We start from the raw sequence: 15,273 nt of genomic DNA, 5'->3' as shown, positions 1-15,273 counted from the left end.
GCACTCAACTACATTCTGTCAAACTCCTCAGCAGGACACACTTGCGACTAAATGACGAGTCTCACTGTGTCAAAAGCAAAAAGTGAAAGTGCATCACTGACAATTTGTTACATTCCAGTTTTAACCTGTCTTGCCCTACGTTGACGTCTAACAGTTGCAGAGCAGTGCTGGCCCTTTGAGGACGCCACTCAGCATCTCTCCGTCACGCCACCTGAAATGGACGCTTAAATCTGCCGGCAGATTTGGAGCATAGACGCGGTACAAAGCAGCTGCGCTACAGGCGGGAAGCTGAAACGTTAAAGTTTTTGCGGGGAATTTGCGCCACCTTGTGGCTACATTTTCGGCCACGTGATCCACGGAATAATGCCTACATTTTAAGATACAATCATATCTGCACTTTAATCAGACAGGCGCAAGCATAAAAACAGGAGTGGTAAAACACAAGCCAAGCACATTTGAGCATCTGGATGATAATAACGGAGAGAATAACATGTGATTAGTCAACAAATCTTTTTTCTCACACTTAACAGCCATAATCATTCTCAGAAATGCACACGTTGTAGGATGAACTTACAGTTGTCGCTTTCTGTAGGCATAAAATCCTGCGCAGCAAAAGATTCCAAATTCAATATTCAACATAACTAGCCTTGGTTGAAATACTTCTTTTCATACTTCTTTAAAATAAAAATAAAAGGAGGTGTCGCTATCTTGTGGCCGGTAGCGGTATTACACACAAAGTAAATGTCAGGCAGAAAAAAATAGTACAAAAAAACTATTTAAAACAAATTCTGCAAAATATTTATACATGTATAAATGTAGGGCCTAAATGTTGAAATTCACCCCAAAATATGAAAAGTGAAGTATCTAAACAATATTCAACCGTTTGTACTTGTAAATTACAAGTCAAGTGGGACCTTGGCGAGAGAGAGTCGGGACAAGTTTGCGACAGCAGTTGCGAGCCTTTTGCAAGGAAGGTCTGACCGTTTGACTTGCGTGTCCAGAGCCGTTCAACATTTGTCCAGGTCAGCACATGTGCAAGAAACACAATCCCCGCCTGTTCTCACGCACCGCGACGCTGTTGCTCATCGACATTCGCGACCTTTTATGTCGCACACAAATCCAAGCACAACACATTTTGAACTTTAACCCTACCTTTGCCAAAGATTGACCCAAAACAAATATGTACGAATAACAGTGTGTAATACAACGAGCAAGATGATGTAGTTTGCATGTATTACTATATCAAACGCTGCTGTGGTTTTCCTCTTCCACTTCGCCATTTAAAGACACGTTATTTGTGCACACGCTGCCCTCATGTGGTGAAGCAAAAACTGACGTTTTTTAAATAAATTATAAATATACAAATCGAATTCCTTATTCTCTGTTGGGGATTAACAGAACCCCGAAAAATATTGAATACACGCGGATACATAAATATAATATAAAAATATTTTTTAAAACCTAATGTATTCCAATGAGTATGATGCACACACATTTTTTGAGAGATTATACATGTTTATTAGGTTGCATATAAAGGTTGTTGAATGTCAACATATATGGCGTCCAGGAGGTCCAAGTCAGCAAGTGTCCCCATTAATGTCCCGCTTTCAGTTTGTCCTCCATGGAGCGATCCCCTCGCGACCCCCCCAAGCAGGGGGGGCTCTTCGCCAGGCTGGGATCTCCGCGCCACTGCTCGGGCGTCTTGGCCTGAATAGCCAGCGCGTGAACACAAGTGCTCAGCTCAGCCTTCAAGGTTTCATTGACCAAACGGTGGCGCTGCAGCAGCGAAAGCCCCTGGAAGCGACCGCTGACCACCAGCACACGGAAATGCGATTCCGAGCCAGGGGGCACAGCATGCATGTGGCTTTCGTTGTGCACTTCCAGGTGATCCGGATGAAAGGCGTCTGTCAGTTTGGTGGTGATGGCACCTTCCACGGGCCGGGTGGTATCCATGCAGGAGGCCAAGCGGGCTGCGAGGGCGGAGTGGCTGAGACAGGTGGACCGAGAGCAGCGAAGGACAGCGGGCAACATTGGACGACGCGCACGGGGAACACCTAATGGCTTTGTAGTTCATACACATACAGCGATTCTCAAAGTCACTATGTATTCAGTAATAGTTCACTCTATTTATAAACAGTAGTTGTTGCTGCGTGTTTTTGCATTTAGATTGACTCATTTTGACCATTTTTCTGTATCTTTTTTATATTCCTTTACTTGTGTGAAATGTTATTTTACAGCAAAAACAAAGTAGAAATTTGATGACAGTAAATTAGAAATGATTAGTTTGTACAGCATGAATAATCAAATAAGATTACTTATCAAAAAAATTCAATTTCATGGGAATAAAGTGGAAATATTACAAGGACAATAAAAGTCATAGTACAAGAATTGATTTGAAATGAAAAAAAAAATCAATCAATGAAAGAGAATGCTTTCATTTTTAATAATCAAATAAATTAAATACAGAAAATGTATGAAAATATTTTTTGCAAGGTTTTGAATAGTCTTAAAGCGAATTCAAAATGAAAAGTAATTATTATTTTCAGATTCATAAATTGCTTTACTTAACATGGTATACTTTCAAATTTAAGGTTGCTACTATTAACAAGTAAATTCTTATTGTGAGAATAAATTTGTAATTTGCGATGTCACAAGTCATGAGTAAAAACAATAAAAGTAAGCAATTAAATTCTAAAGGTATTACATTGTAATTTCGAAAATGTTGCAAACACGAACCTGCGTCAAAACGGGCTGCTTGCCTCAAATTGACGCTTGGGAAAACGACAGTCACTCGTTAACAATTATAATTGTGCTTCCGTTTTTGTTTCGTTTTATTTCGTTTTAAGTCACCCACAGTCCAAGCACAAATACATTTTGTTTCGCTTAGCTGCTAAGGTACTCAAAAACATCACATACTGGTTTGTTGTTCGAACATTTGATGCTATAAAGCTCCAGTGTGTGTGAAACTAACCAAATGTTCATCGGGAGACTCGAATATTGTTTTTGGAAATGTAATTAAAGCATTAAAAGTGAATCTAGCACACTTACCTTGCTGCTACCGACGCAATCTCCGTCGCTTTTGTGACGTAAAGGTGCGACGGAAGTGACGTCAATATTGTTTTCATCAACACGTGACCGAGGTGCGTGGGGTTACTGTGGTGTATGGGTCAAGTAAAGTCAAAATAAAGTGTAAAAATAGTCGTGATAATAAATCAAAAACAATATCAAGTGAAGACGGTCTTTCCACGGCTTTCTCTTTGGTGACGTACCCGAGTGTGTTGACCCAGGCAGAAATGACTGTGAAATAATGAAATAATCCGTATAATAACAGGAAAACATTAAAAAAGAAAGAAAATTGAAGGACAAAGATGCTCTTTTCATCCTAACTTTTATTTCGTGTGTTTTTCCATTGTGATTTTAAAGGGTTGATTGCAAACCCCATGATGAGATTTCAGAAAAATATCACACAGCTTTGAAACAAAAGCACAGTCTCACTTGAGTTTACTATGATCCATAACATTGACATATTTACTTAAATTACGTTCTCTTTTAGAAAACACGCAAAATCAAAGACAACATACAGAATTTACAGATCTTTTTGTTTTTGTTTTGTTACCTTCATATTCATGATTGCACACACATTTGGCTATGCTTACAATGAAACTACACATCCTACAGCACAGTACACAGCGACAAAAATGAGCAATTTGTTGTTACAGTAAACAAATGGAAAAACGAAAAAAGCTTTTAAGGAATTTTCAGTGTTTTTCTTTTATGCTAGCGGACGGGAAAAAAAACAGACAACTTATTGCTTTGTTAGCTTTTTGTGCTCGCCCCAGACCCTTGTTGCCACGGCAACATATTCTTTGTACAAAATGAACCCTGAACATATGTTAGATAGCCAACATACCAGGAAATTAAAGTTCTTGCACTGCTAGTTCCTAAATGGATCCAATCAGACATGTTGTTTTGAAAGAATGGGCAGGGTCATCTTTTTACCCAAGAGGTAAATTTAAATCCACACAGATAAGAAGTAAAGCTAAAGTTCCAATGATTTTTAATTCTTGGTAACTGTTGTTCCTGGAACTAGAAGCCTCCAGTTTGGTTCCCGGAAAGCATAAAACCACTAGCAGGGTCTATTTAGTACCCTGCAACTACATTTGAATAGACAAGAAGCAATATGAAGCGTAACTTCTTAGAACCTTTGACACTGTACAGTATGTGTGGTTCCTGGAACAAAAAGGTCCTGGTTGGTTCCTGGACTACGTAAAAGTACTCACATGGTGCTCTTTCTCACCCAGAACTATAGTAACACGGACAATCTGAAGCTAAAGTTCTGGGACTTTTAAATCCTGCTACCTGTAGTTCCTAGAGCTAAATGGTTCCAATTAGATACATTGGTCCAAAGGTTCTGCCACGCTCCTTTACAGGTTTCTAGGGCTGTGGTAAAATCTCTTTATTTTTTATTTTTCTGCAACATTTTTATTGTTGAACAACCTTGAAATCCTTGTTTCACGTGTGTTTTATTTTTATTTCAAATCTGTGAAAACAGACGGGCTGGAAGTATTCCTGTTTGTCGAGGTCACATGACCGGCAAGCGCAGACTGAGTGTGTATTCACACCTGCATAAAAGGTCCGGACCAGCATTAGAATCGAACTCTGGTCCTTTTAAAGTGGACCAAACAGTCAGGTCTGAATACACCCTAAAATGGACAAAACAGTCAGGTCTGAATACTATAGTTCACTTCATTATGCTCCTCATTTGTATGTACATATGTTCATATGTCTAGAGCACAGATGGCGCACGTGTGATGTGTAAAACTCAAGCGGTAAAAAACATTTGGCAATAATTAACTTGACAAATGGCACACTGAAATCAATATTTTTTTTTAATTAATAATGAGCGAGTCAAGAGCTGCTTTATAACTTTGTTCAATTGTCTGGTTGGGTAGAATTTGTGCTCTTATTTGGGCGGCTTCCCCAGCATGTGCGTGTACGACGTGTGCGCGCGTGCGTTTAGTGCAACGAACTGTCTTTCTGGCTCAATTCAAACTTTATTTAAAAAGCAGCCGCCATGTGTTCGCACTCCTTATTCCAAAATGGACTCAATCCATTTTTCTCTTTCCAGAATTCTGCACCCAACATTCCATTATGACATCATGCGAGTTTGGGAAATTTTTGCAAAAAATGCACATTTGGGAAATATTTACACACAAAAAGAATACATAAATAAATATCAAAATGGAAAATATTTTTGTCACAGTTCCAATTTTGACTAAAGTGATTTTATAGTTTTTAATACATTTACAGAAATTCTACTCAATTACAGGGTGTTTATTTTTTGCCGCAAAACTAAATAAATAAAAAAAAACAAGCAATCTGAAGCTGAAGTTCCAGGAACCTTTGAGTACTTCGCACCTGATGTTCCAGGAACTGAAAAGGACCAATCAGCTATGTTGATGACAAAAAAACCTTTGAATAAGCAAGACTTTGTAGCCATAATGTCTTTCTGTGTGCAGAATTTGGAAGTAAATGAATTGAATCCATTTTGAGATAGGGAAGTTGACATAATGTTTTCAAAATGGAATTGCGGCTGCCCCGTACATAAAGTTCTATCTATATGGCTGCTATCCTATAAAATGGCAGTTTGGACAGAAACAATGTGAACTACGGTTGCTGTGTTGTTGTTGAATCGACCCTGTGCTGTTACACTCTCAGCCCTTGGCAGTGAATCTCATTTATACTCATGATTAGCGCCACCTATTTGTCAAGCCCATGTCTAGTTCAGGGCAATCATTTTGCCAAGGGGTAAAAAAATAATAATCAGTAATTAAAATTGTGATGGGGGATATTGCACTGAAGGATTCCATATTGCACGACAATCACGCTAACATTCACCTCACACAGGTGGTTACCATTATAGTTGTTATGAATATAATTTCCTATATTAGGCGTCTCTGTCATGTCTTACACATTTGTACAAGTAGTTTGTGTTACAACCATTCAGACACCAATGATAATGCCCCTTTTCCACTGGAGCACCACACCGTCGACGTATCAAGGACTATTTCTTGGGCTGAGGAGAAGAATAAACAGATGCTAATGTTAGCATAGCTTTAGCAGTGCACATTCTCCATTTTGCCGCCCTCAGTCCCCTCTTGGATGACAACACGTTCAGTGTTGCATTCTTTTCGCAGAATGACGTAAGATGGGCAAAGCGAGTGGGTACCTGACAGTGGAAAAGCGGCATTATGAAAAGGGCCTGGCCTCATATCTCTACTGTGCATGCTTTTGGAGTTCCCAGTCATCATACGTGTACATACGCATATTTACATACATGTACCTACGTACACTTGGACATGCATTACACAAGGTGGCGGTGGGCGGGGCCAGGAGAGCGACTAAAAAGGCATTTCTTTACAAGGGCATTTACAATACGAGAGCACGTACACACTCACGCTACGCTTGTGCTTCAAATGAACACTTGATGACTTTCGCCGAGTGACGTTATGGAGTGTAATTCATGTTTTAAAGGGCACAGGGGGAGGCAGGGCTTCGTTTGTGCCCACCACAACAAAAAATGCTTCACAGTCAACAAAATGAACGCCTCAAATGCAAAGATTTGTGTTTGAGTGGATGGCCTATTAGATTTTTTTGTGGCTTGCCATCTAGTTGCTCGACCCCCGACTTCTACCACATTTTGGGGGCTCTCCGAATTGCGTCATGATTCCATTCAAAGCAAAGCTCCGATCTCACCTGCGTAAGCTCGCCTGCGGCCGTTTATTATTGCAGCACCTGACCCCTGGTCTCGGGTAGTTTGAGGGCCACAAAGCTGCCGGCCGCCAGCGCCCCCGAGGCGAAGAGGATGGGCACGGCCTTGGTGATGCCCACGAAGGACGTGAAGATGCTGATGCCCAGCACGGCCGCCAGCTTGCACAGCGCGTTGAGGAAGCCGAACGCCGTGGTCCTGAAAGGGAAAGTTGAACAACCATTCATTTCTGTGTATCTGTCCAGAAGTCCATCTATCTGTCCGATTAGTCTATCTAGCCATCATCTGTCTGCGAGTCTATCATCCTTCAATCTATCCATCCATTCTCGCTATCCATCCAACTATCTGCATCCCATCTAAAGTGGCCAATCGGCATTTGCGTACCTCTTGTCGGATGGATAGAGCTCGACGGTCAGGACATCCAGGGCGTTCCAGGAGGCGATGCTGATGCCGCCAAACAGGCAGAGCAGCGCGATCATGGCCGACTCGCTGTTGCCGAATGACAGGAAGAAGCAGCTGATGCAGGAAATCACACTGGAGCCCGCTGGAGACGCAAAAAAGTCAAAAGCTTGTTATTCCATGACACGTATATTAATTGACACCCTCGTCTGTTCTTTTCACTCGGCTGTGTGAAATGTGCGTGTTAGTGTCAGATTTGTTTTTGTCTGATTGCTTTTTAGTCATTATATGTCGTCATGACAGTCGCTGTGATTTGATAGTGGCAGGATTAACAAATGGATTAAATAGAGAAAATGAGGCCCAGGTAGCAAACACACGAGCGGTCACGGCACACAACGTGTTTACCGAGCATCCTGAGCCGGCCGATCTTGTCCATCAGCAGAGCCGACACGATGTTGCCCGGCAACACGGCCAAGGTACCCAGGAAGCTGACAAAGTAGACCATGTAGGCGTTGTTCTCGTCGCTCACGTCGCTCAATAGGCAACCCTCCTTGTTGTGCAGGAAGGTGCTGTTGATCAGCCGACTGTTGACCAACCTATACTTGAACAGGTCTTTGGGGGGGCAGGGTGGGGACCACAATTACCAGAAAAGTGTTAGACCAGATGGACAATGAATTCATCAGTGATCATTCCCAAAAGGAGCATATTAGTCGAGTCAAAACGTTGGAATATTATTAAAAATCAAAATTTGGGTGGTGAGGTAGCGGAAAGAATTTAAATTGATGAGTCAAAGAAACAAAAATCTTTATTCTCAAATTTAAAGCAAACATTTTGTCAATAACAGGAAACTGGACACAACTACCGTCTAAATGTTAGCATAAAACATTTAAGCTGTTAAACTGAAAACAGGGACAAATTCAAAGACGGCGGTTCGGTGGAGCACTTTCTAGCACGTCCGCCTCACAGTAAGGAGGGTGCGGGTTCGATTCCACCTCCGGCCCTCCCTGTGTGGAGTTCGCATGTTCTCCCCATGTCCGCGTGGGTTTTCTCCGGGCACTCCGGTTTCCTCCCACATCCCCAAGAACATGCTTGGTAGGCCGATTGAGCGCTCCAAATTGCCCCTAGGTGTGAGTGCGTGTGCGGATGGTTGTTCGTCTCTGTGTTCAGAGTGCCCCCCGCCTACTGCCCGATGACAGCTGGGATAGGCTCCGGCAGGCCCGCAACCCCTGTGGGGATAAAGCGGTACAGAAAATGGATGGATGGATGAAATTCAAAGAGCATTTCAGGCTAAAAAGGATGTGGCGGAAGAGTGGACCTTTCCACTTCTGAGCAGTTTCAAGACTGCCATTCTAGAGTCTCAAGTCTGGGTGAATGGCTTGATCGGTACCAATCTGTAGACTGGGTGAATGGATTGATCAGTACCAATCTGTTTCTGGTGAAGGTTGGCTTGGAATCATGTTCCACAGGTCTCAAAAAAGGAACGTGATGACGCAGCCAGGACCCACAAAGAATCAAAAAGGTGTCATTGTGGTGTCTCGTTCATTTGGAAAGTTTTCTCAGATCGTTTGGCACATCAGATTGGCATTCTGGTGTCTTGTAGCCGGTCACTTGATCCCCGGAGAAGATTGGCTTGGAATGGTGTTTCAAAGGTCTCTGAAGGAGGACTACCTTGTACTGTCTGAGATGAAGTGAGTAGTTCTATTGGTGACCTCAGAACCCAAAGTTACGTCAACCCTGAGACAATATATCATTCCGATTCTGGAGCTTGGCTTGGAATCATGTTTCACGGTTCTGTAAAAAGGGACTTCTCTTTGCCACATCCGAGCTGAAGCGGTGGACAGTAGCTTTGGAGAGCACAGTATCCAGGCGAGAAGCCAGAACCCACACGGGCATTCTGGTTTGGTTTTATGTGGTGCAAGATTCAGTAGTCGTCATTAAATCGATAGAACCCAGCGTAAAACAAGACTGGTGGGTGCAAGGTTGACTTTGGGGGGCTTCGCTTCTATTGAGGAAGCAAACCGTAGACCAGAGGAAACAAGATCGAGGATAGACAGAACAAAACAGGAATCAGTTTCTGTTTGTGCTCCAACAAAACCATTTGCACCTGCAAGCTGTGGAAAAGCCGCAGAGCTCCCTGAAGCTGAACTGAAACCAGGGCAGAGGCGCAAAGGAAGACAATCCGAGGAGGCGTCGAGAACCTTGTGAACCAGTTGTTGAGATGGATGTAGGGACCTGATGTCTTCAGGCGGTTGTAATACAGGGCAGCATTCCTCAAAGCGGTTTTGGCAGTAGGAGAAAGAACAGTTCTGGCAGTCAACAGAGCTTTCCTTATAACTGTCAATGGCACGCGGGGTTCAGGAAAAAACCTTTTACCCCAAAATATCTCCTCATCCCAGTCGGGTGCCCGCGATTCATCGGGGTAAACAACGCGTAAAAGCTTCTTTGTGTCACAATCTGGGTCAGCGGGGTGGGCCACGGACAAGAACGGGTCTAGGGAATCCTGCTGATTGTCTTGCGGAAGCAGGAGTTTCCCTTCGCAGGGAATCTCGAATAGTGTCTCCAATAATGATAAGTAGTCCTTAGACGCAGGGGAGCCCAGATATTGACCAGCAGCTTTGGTCACCACAGACCCGACCAGGACACCCAAGATCAACACTGGCATTGTGCAGTCCAGTTCTTGTGTTCTCCAGTCCAGTGCAACATCTCAAACTTTTCCAATCAACAAGAATTTTGGTGACTGTCACCTCAGACACCTTTGGCAACTTTGGCCAGTCGCAACACGAAAGCTCTGCTATGACATCAGAGAGTGGCGCTGTGATGTCACCAATTGTGATGTCACCAATTGTGATGGTCAGCTGAGCCCTCATTGAGACCAGCAGAGCTCCAACAGCCAGGAAGCTGGTTAACAATCATGATCATTTGAAGCATGTGCATTGCATCATGGAGACATGGAAAACATCTGGCATACTGGCCCTCAAGGTCCGCAATTGCCCACCCATGATCTCAAAAGCAAAACTTGTTGGCCCCGTGGGTAAATCCTGATCTGGATGGCAGACCCCCTTGAAAATGGACCCGGGTTACTTAATGTAGCCACGCTTGCCTTACCTGTGTTGTAGAAGAGTGTGGCAATAAAAGTGCAGTTCTTGAAGAAGGTGTTACTGGAGGTGATGTCCTCAAAGTAGCACTCCTCAAACAACGAGTCCTCAAACACCATGGACCTCATTTTCAGGTTCATGAACCTGGAAAGTAGTTGAGCCGGCAGAGTTTATTCACCCGTGTCTTTCCGACGGAACTCGGGCTTCGCGGTCGTTGACTCACTTGTCATTGAAGTACTGCCCCTGGCGATGCACCTGGTTCTCCAGGGTGAAGTTGAAGGTAACGTGCTCAACCTTCTCCTTGACAAAGACTTTTGTGCGTGAGGCGTACTCTTGCTTCTGAAGGTACTTGATCATGTCGGGGAACCACACGGTCAGCCCGTAGTAGCTGCGCCGGCAAAACGGGACGCTCTGTTAAAATGTCTCAAAAACCGAATTCATTCATACAATATGTTCCTGGAGATTACCTAAAGGACATGGAGAACCAGACGGCCATCATCATGTACGTGGTGCGGCGGTACTCGGGGGAGAATATCGTCAGGAAATTACTCCACACCTGAGAGAACAGAGACAGAGGATATCAACATCCATCTGTTATAGACACTGGTTTCTGATTGTGGCTCATTCCCTCGTAGAAGGTCATCAAGCCCTGGAACTGTCCCAAAATGGCTGTTTCACAGCAAATCTTTTCTGTTCCTAAACCCCCAGGCGAGCAAACAGATTCCTGAATTCATGTTCCTGTACCTGATGGAAAAGCGAGGTGAGCTTGATCCTCCATTTCTGGTGCCAGGCGGCGCCGTCTCCCAAGTTCACCAACTCGTCCATCTGCTTCACCGTTTTGATGGTCGTCACCTGACAGGTCAGTTTAATTCAGTTCACCCCGATGAAGATTGACAAAAGTTTGGATTGCAATACACGCTACTCCCAAAGAGGTACCAAGGGGTACCTTCGCTGCTTCAATTATACTCGGTTGCTCCTAGGGACACCAACCAACTGTTCGACAATAGGACACTTCAAACAACACGTTCTTGGAAATGTTCTGCCGTGTTTGAGAGTACTGTAGGCATGGTTTGGAATCTGCGTGACTTACGGAGAAGACCCTCTCTGGATATCCTTTGGCTCTCATGTTGGTGTCGTGCACCTGCTTCAGAATCATCCAGGCCTCGTCGTGTTTCCCGTTCTGCAAGCACAGGAAACAATTTGTCATCTCAAACATAACAGCCATGCCACAGTGAAGCCAAAAATAAATATTTGACCGTTTGTCGGAGGGAGCCAAGTGGTGAGTAGTGTGACTCGAAGAGTTGGACTGACCTCCAGGTAGAAGCGCGGGCTCTCGGGCATGATGGTGAGGGCCGAGATGGCCGCCACTGAGGGGAAGGCGCACACCAGCACAAAGACGCGCCAACTGTGGAACTGGTAAGCCGAGCCCATCTGGAAGCTCCAGCCTGAAGTTGACGGGAGCAAACATGCACGTTATCTCTTAACGATTGACCAGAAATCAAGAGACCAATCTGGAATTAGAGTTCAAAGAGTAACACTTCCAAACGTTGCCAGATAGAAATCTCACCATAGTGCGGGATGATGGCCCAGGCCATGGCCGAGGCGTAGATGCCACCGATCATCCAGAACATGCAAAGCCAGCTGAGGTGCTCCCCTCGCTTTTCCTGTGCCAAGAACTCAGAGTAGTAGGAAAACACGATGGGGATGGAGCCACCGATGCTGGCGCGGAAGCAAGAACAAGAACTTTAGAGGGCAGGTCAGGTGAACAGGGCTCGCCTCTCCCCAGTCGTTTCCTCACCCGACTCCGGAGGCCAGGCGGCAGAAGAGGAAAGAACTGTAGCCTTGCACGAAGGACGAGAAGAAGGCGAATACGCTGTTGATGGACAGCGAGATGAGTAGCGTCTGTCGCCGCCCGATGCGGTCGGCCAGGCCGCCCCACACGAACGCACCCACCATCATCCCAAGATATACGATCAGGCCTGAAGTCATGACAAGAGAATGCGAATCACGAGGTTCATCGATCAAGACACAATTTGGTGGTCATTTCATTTCGGACAAATGCCGGGATTTTGAAAAACTTGAGGCAAATGAGCCCTAATTAGAAGAAGGAATTTCTTTGAGTCGCCCTTGCCGAGGCCCGGCATACTCATGATGGCCGAGCCACCTTCACAAGCCAAAGATCCTGAGCCCAGGAGAGAGGGAACACTCCATTACTATTTATAGTCACACACACTTCTCACCCCCACCCTCCTCCCTCGTGTGCATGACACACAAGCCTTCAGTGAGAGACGCACACACCCTGGAGCTTTTCAGCATCGTCACAGACTTTCCATCGTTGTCCCCTTTATCTCTTTTCCCCCTCCCCCAGCTTCCTCTCCAAGCCCACAGAGATGCTCAGCTGCTCTGAACCCCCCTCCCTCCATCCCTTGCCCCCCCCCAACATCATACCACCGTCACCGTCGCTTTTCTTGACTTCAGTCAAACCTCGGTTTTCGAACGTCCCGGTTCTCAAACAAATCGGAATTCGAACAAAAAAATCGAGATTATTTCGCTTCGGTTGTCGAACAAAATTCGGAGGTCGAACCCCGCGAGATGAGCCATGAGGACCCGAGAAAACCCGACCGCGCGGCCCGGATGCCGACTGACTCCGTTCGTTATTGTATTTTCATTACTTTGAGGATTGTATTCACCCCCAATCATGCCTCCAAAGAAAGCAAGTGGGAGCAGTAAAGCCACCCTAAAACACAAAGACGCTCTTAAAGCAATGCGACAGTGAACGCTCGGCGCGCTGCGGAGCCTAAAAAGTGTCCATCCGCTCTCCTGGTGCTTTTTTCGGCGGCCTCCCGGTAGTCCAAGGAGCGCGTGGAACAGGCACAAAGTGCCGTCGGACCGCTACAAAGTGTCCATCCGCTCCCGGTTGCGCGATCAGACCAAATTAAACTCCCTGATTTAAAGTACATCAGCACTTTAAAAATATTCTCTAAATTTCAGCGACGGCTCTGTCACAATAATGCGGCCAGCGCGGTGCAGTTGCGCGGTCGGCGGCGCGCTACGGTTGCGCGTTCGGCGGTGCGCTGCAGTTGCGCGATCGGACAAAAATGCGCAAATGAACTTTTTTTTAAAAAAGGCGGGGTTTTTTTAGTCTTGGAACAGATTTTTTTTTTTCCATTATTTGTAATGGGAAAAGTAGATTCGGAATTCGACTGATTCACTTCTCGAACCGCCTTCTGGAACGGATTGTGGTCGAAAACCGAGGTTTGACTGTATTTGATTTGTTTCTTCAGCAGCGTGACAGCAACTATAAGTTTGTCCGGGTGCTGTCGGAGATGATTATGTTTTCCTTTGAACCCCCAAGGAATGTGAATCCTGATGATTATTGATAGATTTTAATGGCCCTGAACCCCATCATGCAAAGTCAGTTTTCCCACCTCAACTCAAACCCATCCTCATCTTGACCAACAGTGTGGATCTGGTCAGCATGTTGCTGCATTGCGGCTACGTCTGGTCACAGTTTCTCTGCCGTGAAGCGTGTGAGTCACACACGCCCCTCCAGGCCTACACGCACATAGGCTACTATGCTAACATGCGTGGCCATCGCCCTGGAAACACCAGCATAGATGCACAGAGAGTGAGGAGTGACATTGCTATAATCAGCAGGGTGTCTTGACAATCAAACAAACCCATTTGGTCAGTGGAGGAGTTGAAAAGTGCAATTGGACACTTGAAAGCCGTGAAAACCGGCTAACACTTGCTCAGCCTTTTGAGCTCATGCGGGAGAGACTGTTGACAGCTAGTCAATACGTGTGCCTGTGTGTGGCAGTGTGCAAGATGGGAGGTGGTCATGTCAAGACTGCTCTTTGTTTCTATTAGTGGGACTTGTACAGCACAATACGTCGGATTCTAGACTACATCTACAGGGTTTGGGATTGAAGGTGACTGTTTTGACTGTTGAGGTTGCAGAAGAGGTTGCGACGTTCACATTTGAGGGGTCAAGTGTGAGCGTTTGGGGTTTGGTTTAGGATGAGGTTGGGGTGAAGTCAGTGGTTGGGATTATGTTTTATGTTTTAGATGTTTACGTATTTGGGATTATGGGTTAAAATTAGAGTTGGAAGTATCCTTAGGTGTTAGGGCGACAAATCAAGTTAAGATGTATCGGAACAAGAACTGGGAACATCCAAGTCAAAGTGTCCTCAAGAAATAATCCTCTGGCGATGGAAAAATGCCTTGGCGGAGGTAAAGTGAGACAAACTCTTTCTTACCCAGCATGCCCTTGTTGGGCTCTGACAGGCACATGTCCTTCTCGGCAAAGGGCAGCACGAACCCCACCACGAAGATTTCCACGCCGTCAGCCATGAGCGCCAAACCCAGCACGAAGTAGAGCGTCCACTGGAACTTTCCGTGACCGCACTCTTGCAGGATGCTCTCGTACTGCTGCGCCAGCTCCTCCTGGTCCTTCCTGCGCTCGCCTTCGTACGCTGACAGGTCCCGGAAGTGTTGTGCCTGCGCCTGCGCCACCGCGCCGTCCGCCTTGCCCGTGTCTCCCCGCGGAATGCCCTGGTACTCGCCCTCGTAGATTTCGTCGTCCTCGTCGTGGCCCTCGGTGGAGTCGCTGTGGGCGTCGTCGTCGTTGGCACGGCTGTCGTTGCGGTAGTAGCCTCCGCCGCCACCGTCTTCGCTGCCCGTCACACCGGCGTAGTCGTCGTCGTCTTCCTCTTCGAAACGCTTGTAGGAGCGGCGGGTGTACTCGTCGGCCATCTTGTCCACACCGCGCCCCATTTTCTTGCCCACCTGCTTCTTAGCCACCTTGGCAATGTCCTTGGCGCCGCGAATGAAGTCGGAGCGGTTGTCCCGGTAACTGCCATCGTCGTCCATCTTGGGATGCGGAGCTGCTGGCTGGTTACTGCTGCGTTGGGAATCGGGAGCGGTCCGAGCGCATGGGGGGGGGGTGATGTGGACTTCTGAAGGCAATGCCCGCGACTCCCGATACGCTGCGGCTGCAAGCTCACTCCT

At 45.9% G+C, this 15,273-nt stretch overlaps 2 protein-coding genes across 3 annotated transcripts; both read right to left on the bottom strand.

Moving 5' to 3' along the window:
• Positions 1–1,494: 1,494 nt before the first annotated feature.
• Positions 1,495–3,093, bottom strand: bola1 (bolA family member 1). Of its 2 annotated transcripts, none has more exons than XM_061288954.1 (2): positions 3,049–3,093; positions 1,495–1,970 (listed from the first exon to the last, which is right to left on the bottom strand). In XM_061288954.1, exon 2 carries the CDS (start codon positions 1,951–1,953, stop codon positions 1,594–1,596), a length of 360 nt encoding a protein of 119 aa, XP_061144938.1. In that variant the 5' UTR covers positions 1,954–1,970; positions 3,049–3,093; the 3' UTR covers positions 1,495–1,593. The 2 variants fall into 2 exon arrangements, with proteins under 2 accessions (XP_061144938.1, XP_061144937.1); XM_061288953.1 differs by having other exon boundaries at positions 1,495–2,061; positions 3,049–3,091.
• Positions 3,094–3,398: 305 nt separating this feature from the next.
• On the bottom strand, positions 3,399–15,273 carry sv2a (synaptic vesicle glycoprotein 2A). Its single transcript, XM_061290209.1, has 12 exons — positions 14,523–15,273; positions 12,062–12,242; positions 11,831–11,982; positions 11,575–11,708; positions 11,354–11,443; positions 11,008–11,115; positions 10,731–10,819; positions 10,487–10,651; positions 10,274–10,407; positions 7,574–7,780; positions 7,154–7,313; positions 3,399–6,967 (listed from the first exon to the last, which is right to left on the bottom strand). Exons 1-12 carry the CDS (start codon positions 15,133–15,135, stop codon positions 6,784–6,786), a joined length of 2,217 nt encoding a protein of 738 aa, XP_061146193.1. The 5' UTR covers positions 15,136–15,273; the 3' UTR covers positions 3,399–6,783.

The sequence above is a fragment of the Syngnathus typhle genome, linkage group LG10, assembly GCF_033458585.1.
Source record: "Syngnathus typhle isolate RoL2023-S1 ecotype Sweden linkage group LG10, RoL_Styp_1.0, whole genome shotgun sequence".
Classification (NCBI taxonomy): Eukaryota; Metazoa; Chordata; class Actinopteri; order Syngnathiformes; family Syngnathidae; genus Syngnathus; species Syngnathus typhle.
This window is presented reverse-complemented; position numbering and strand designations above follow the sequence as displayed.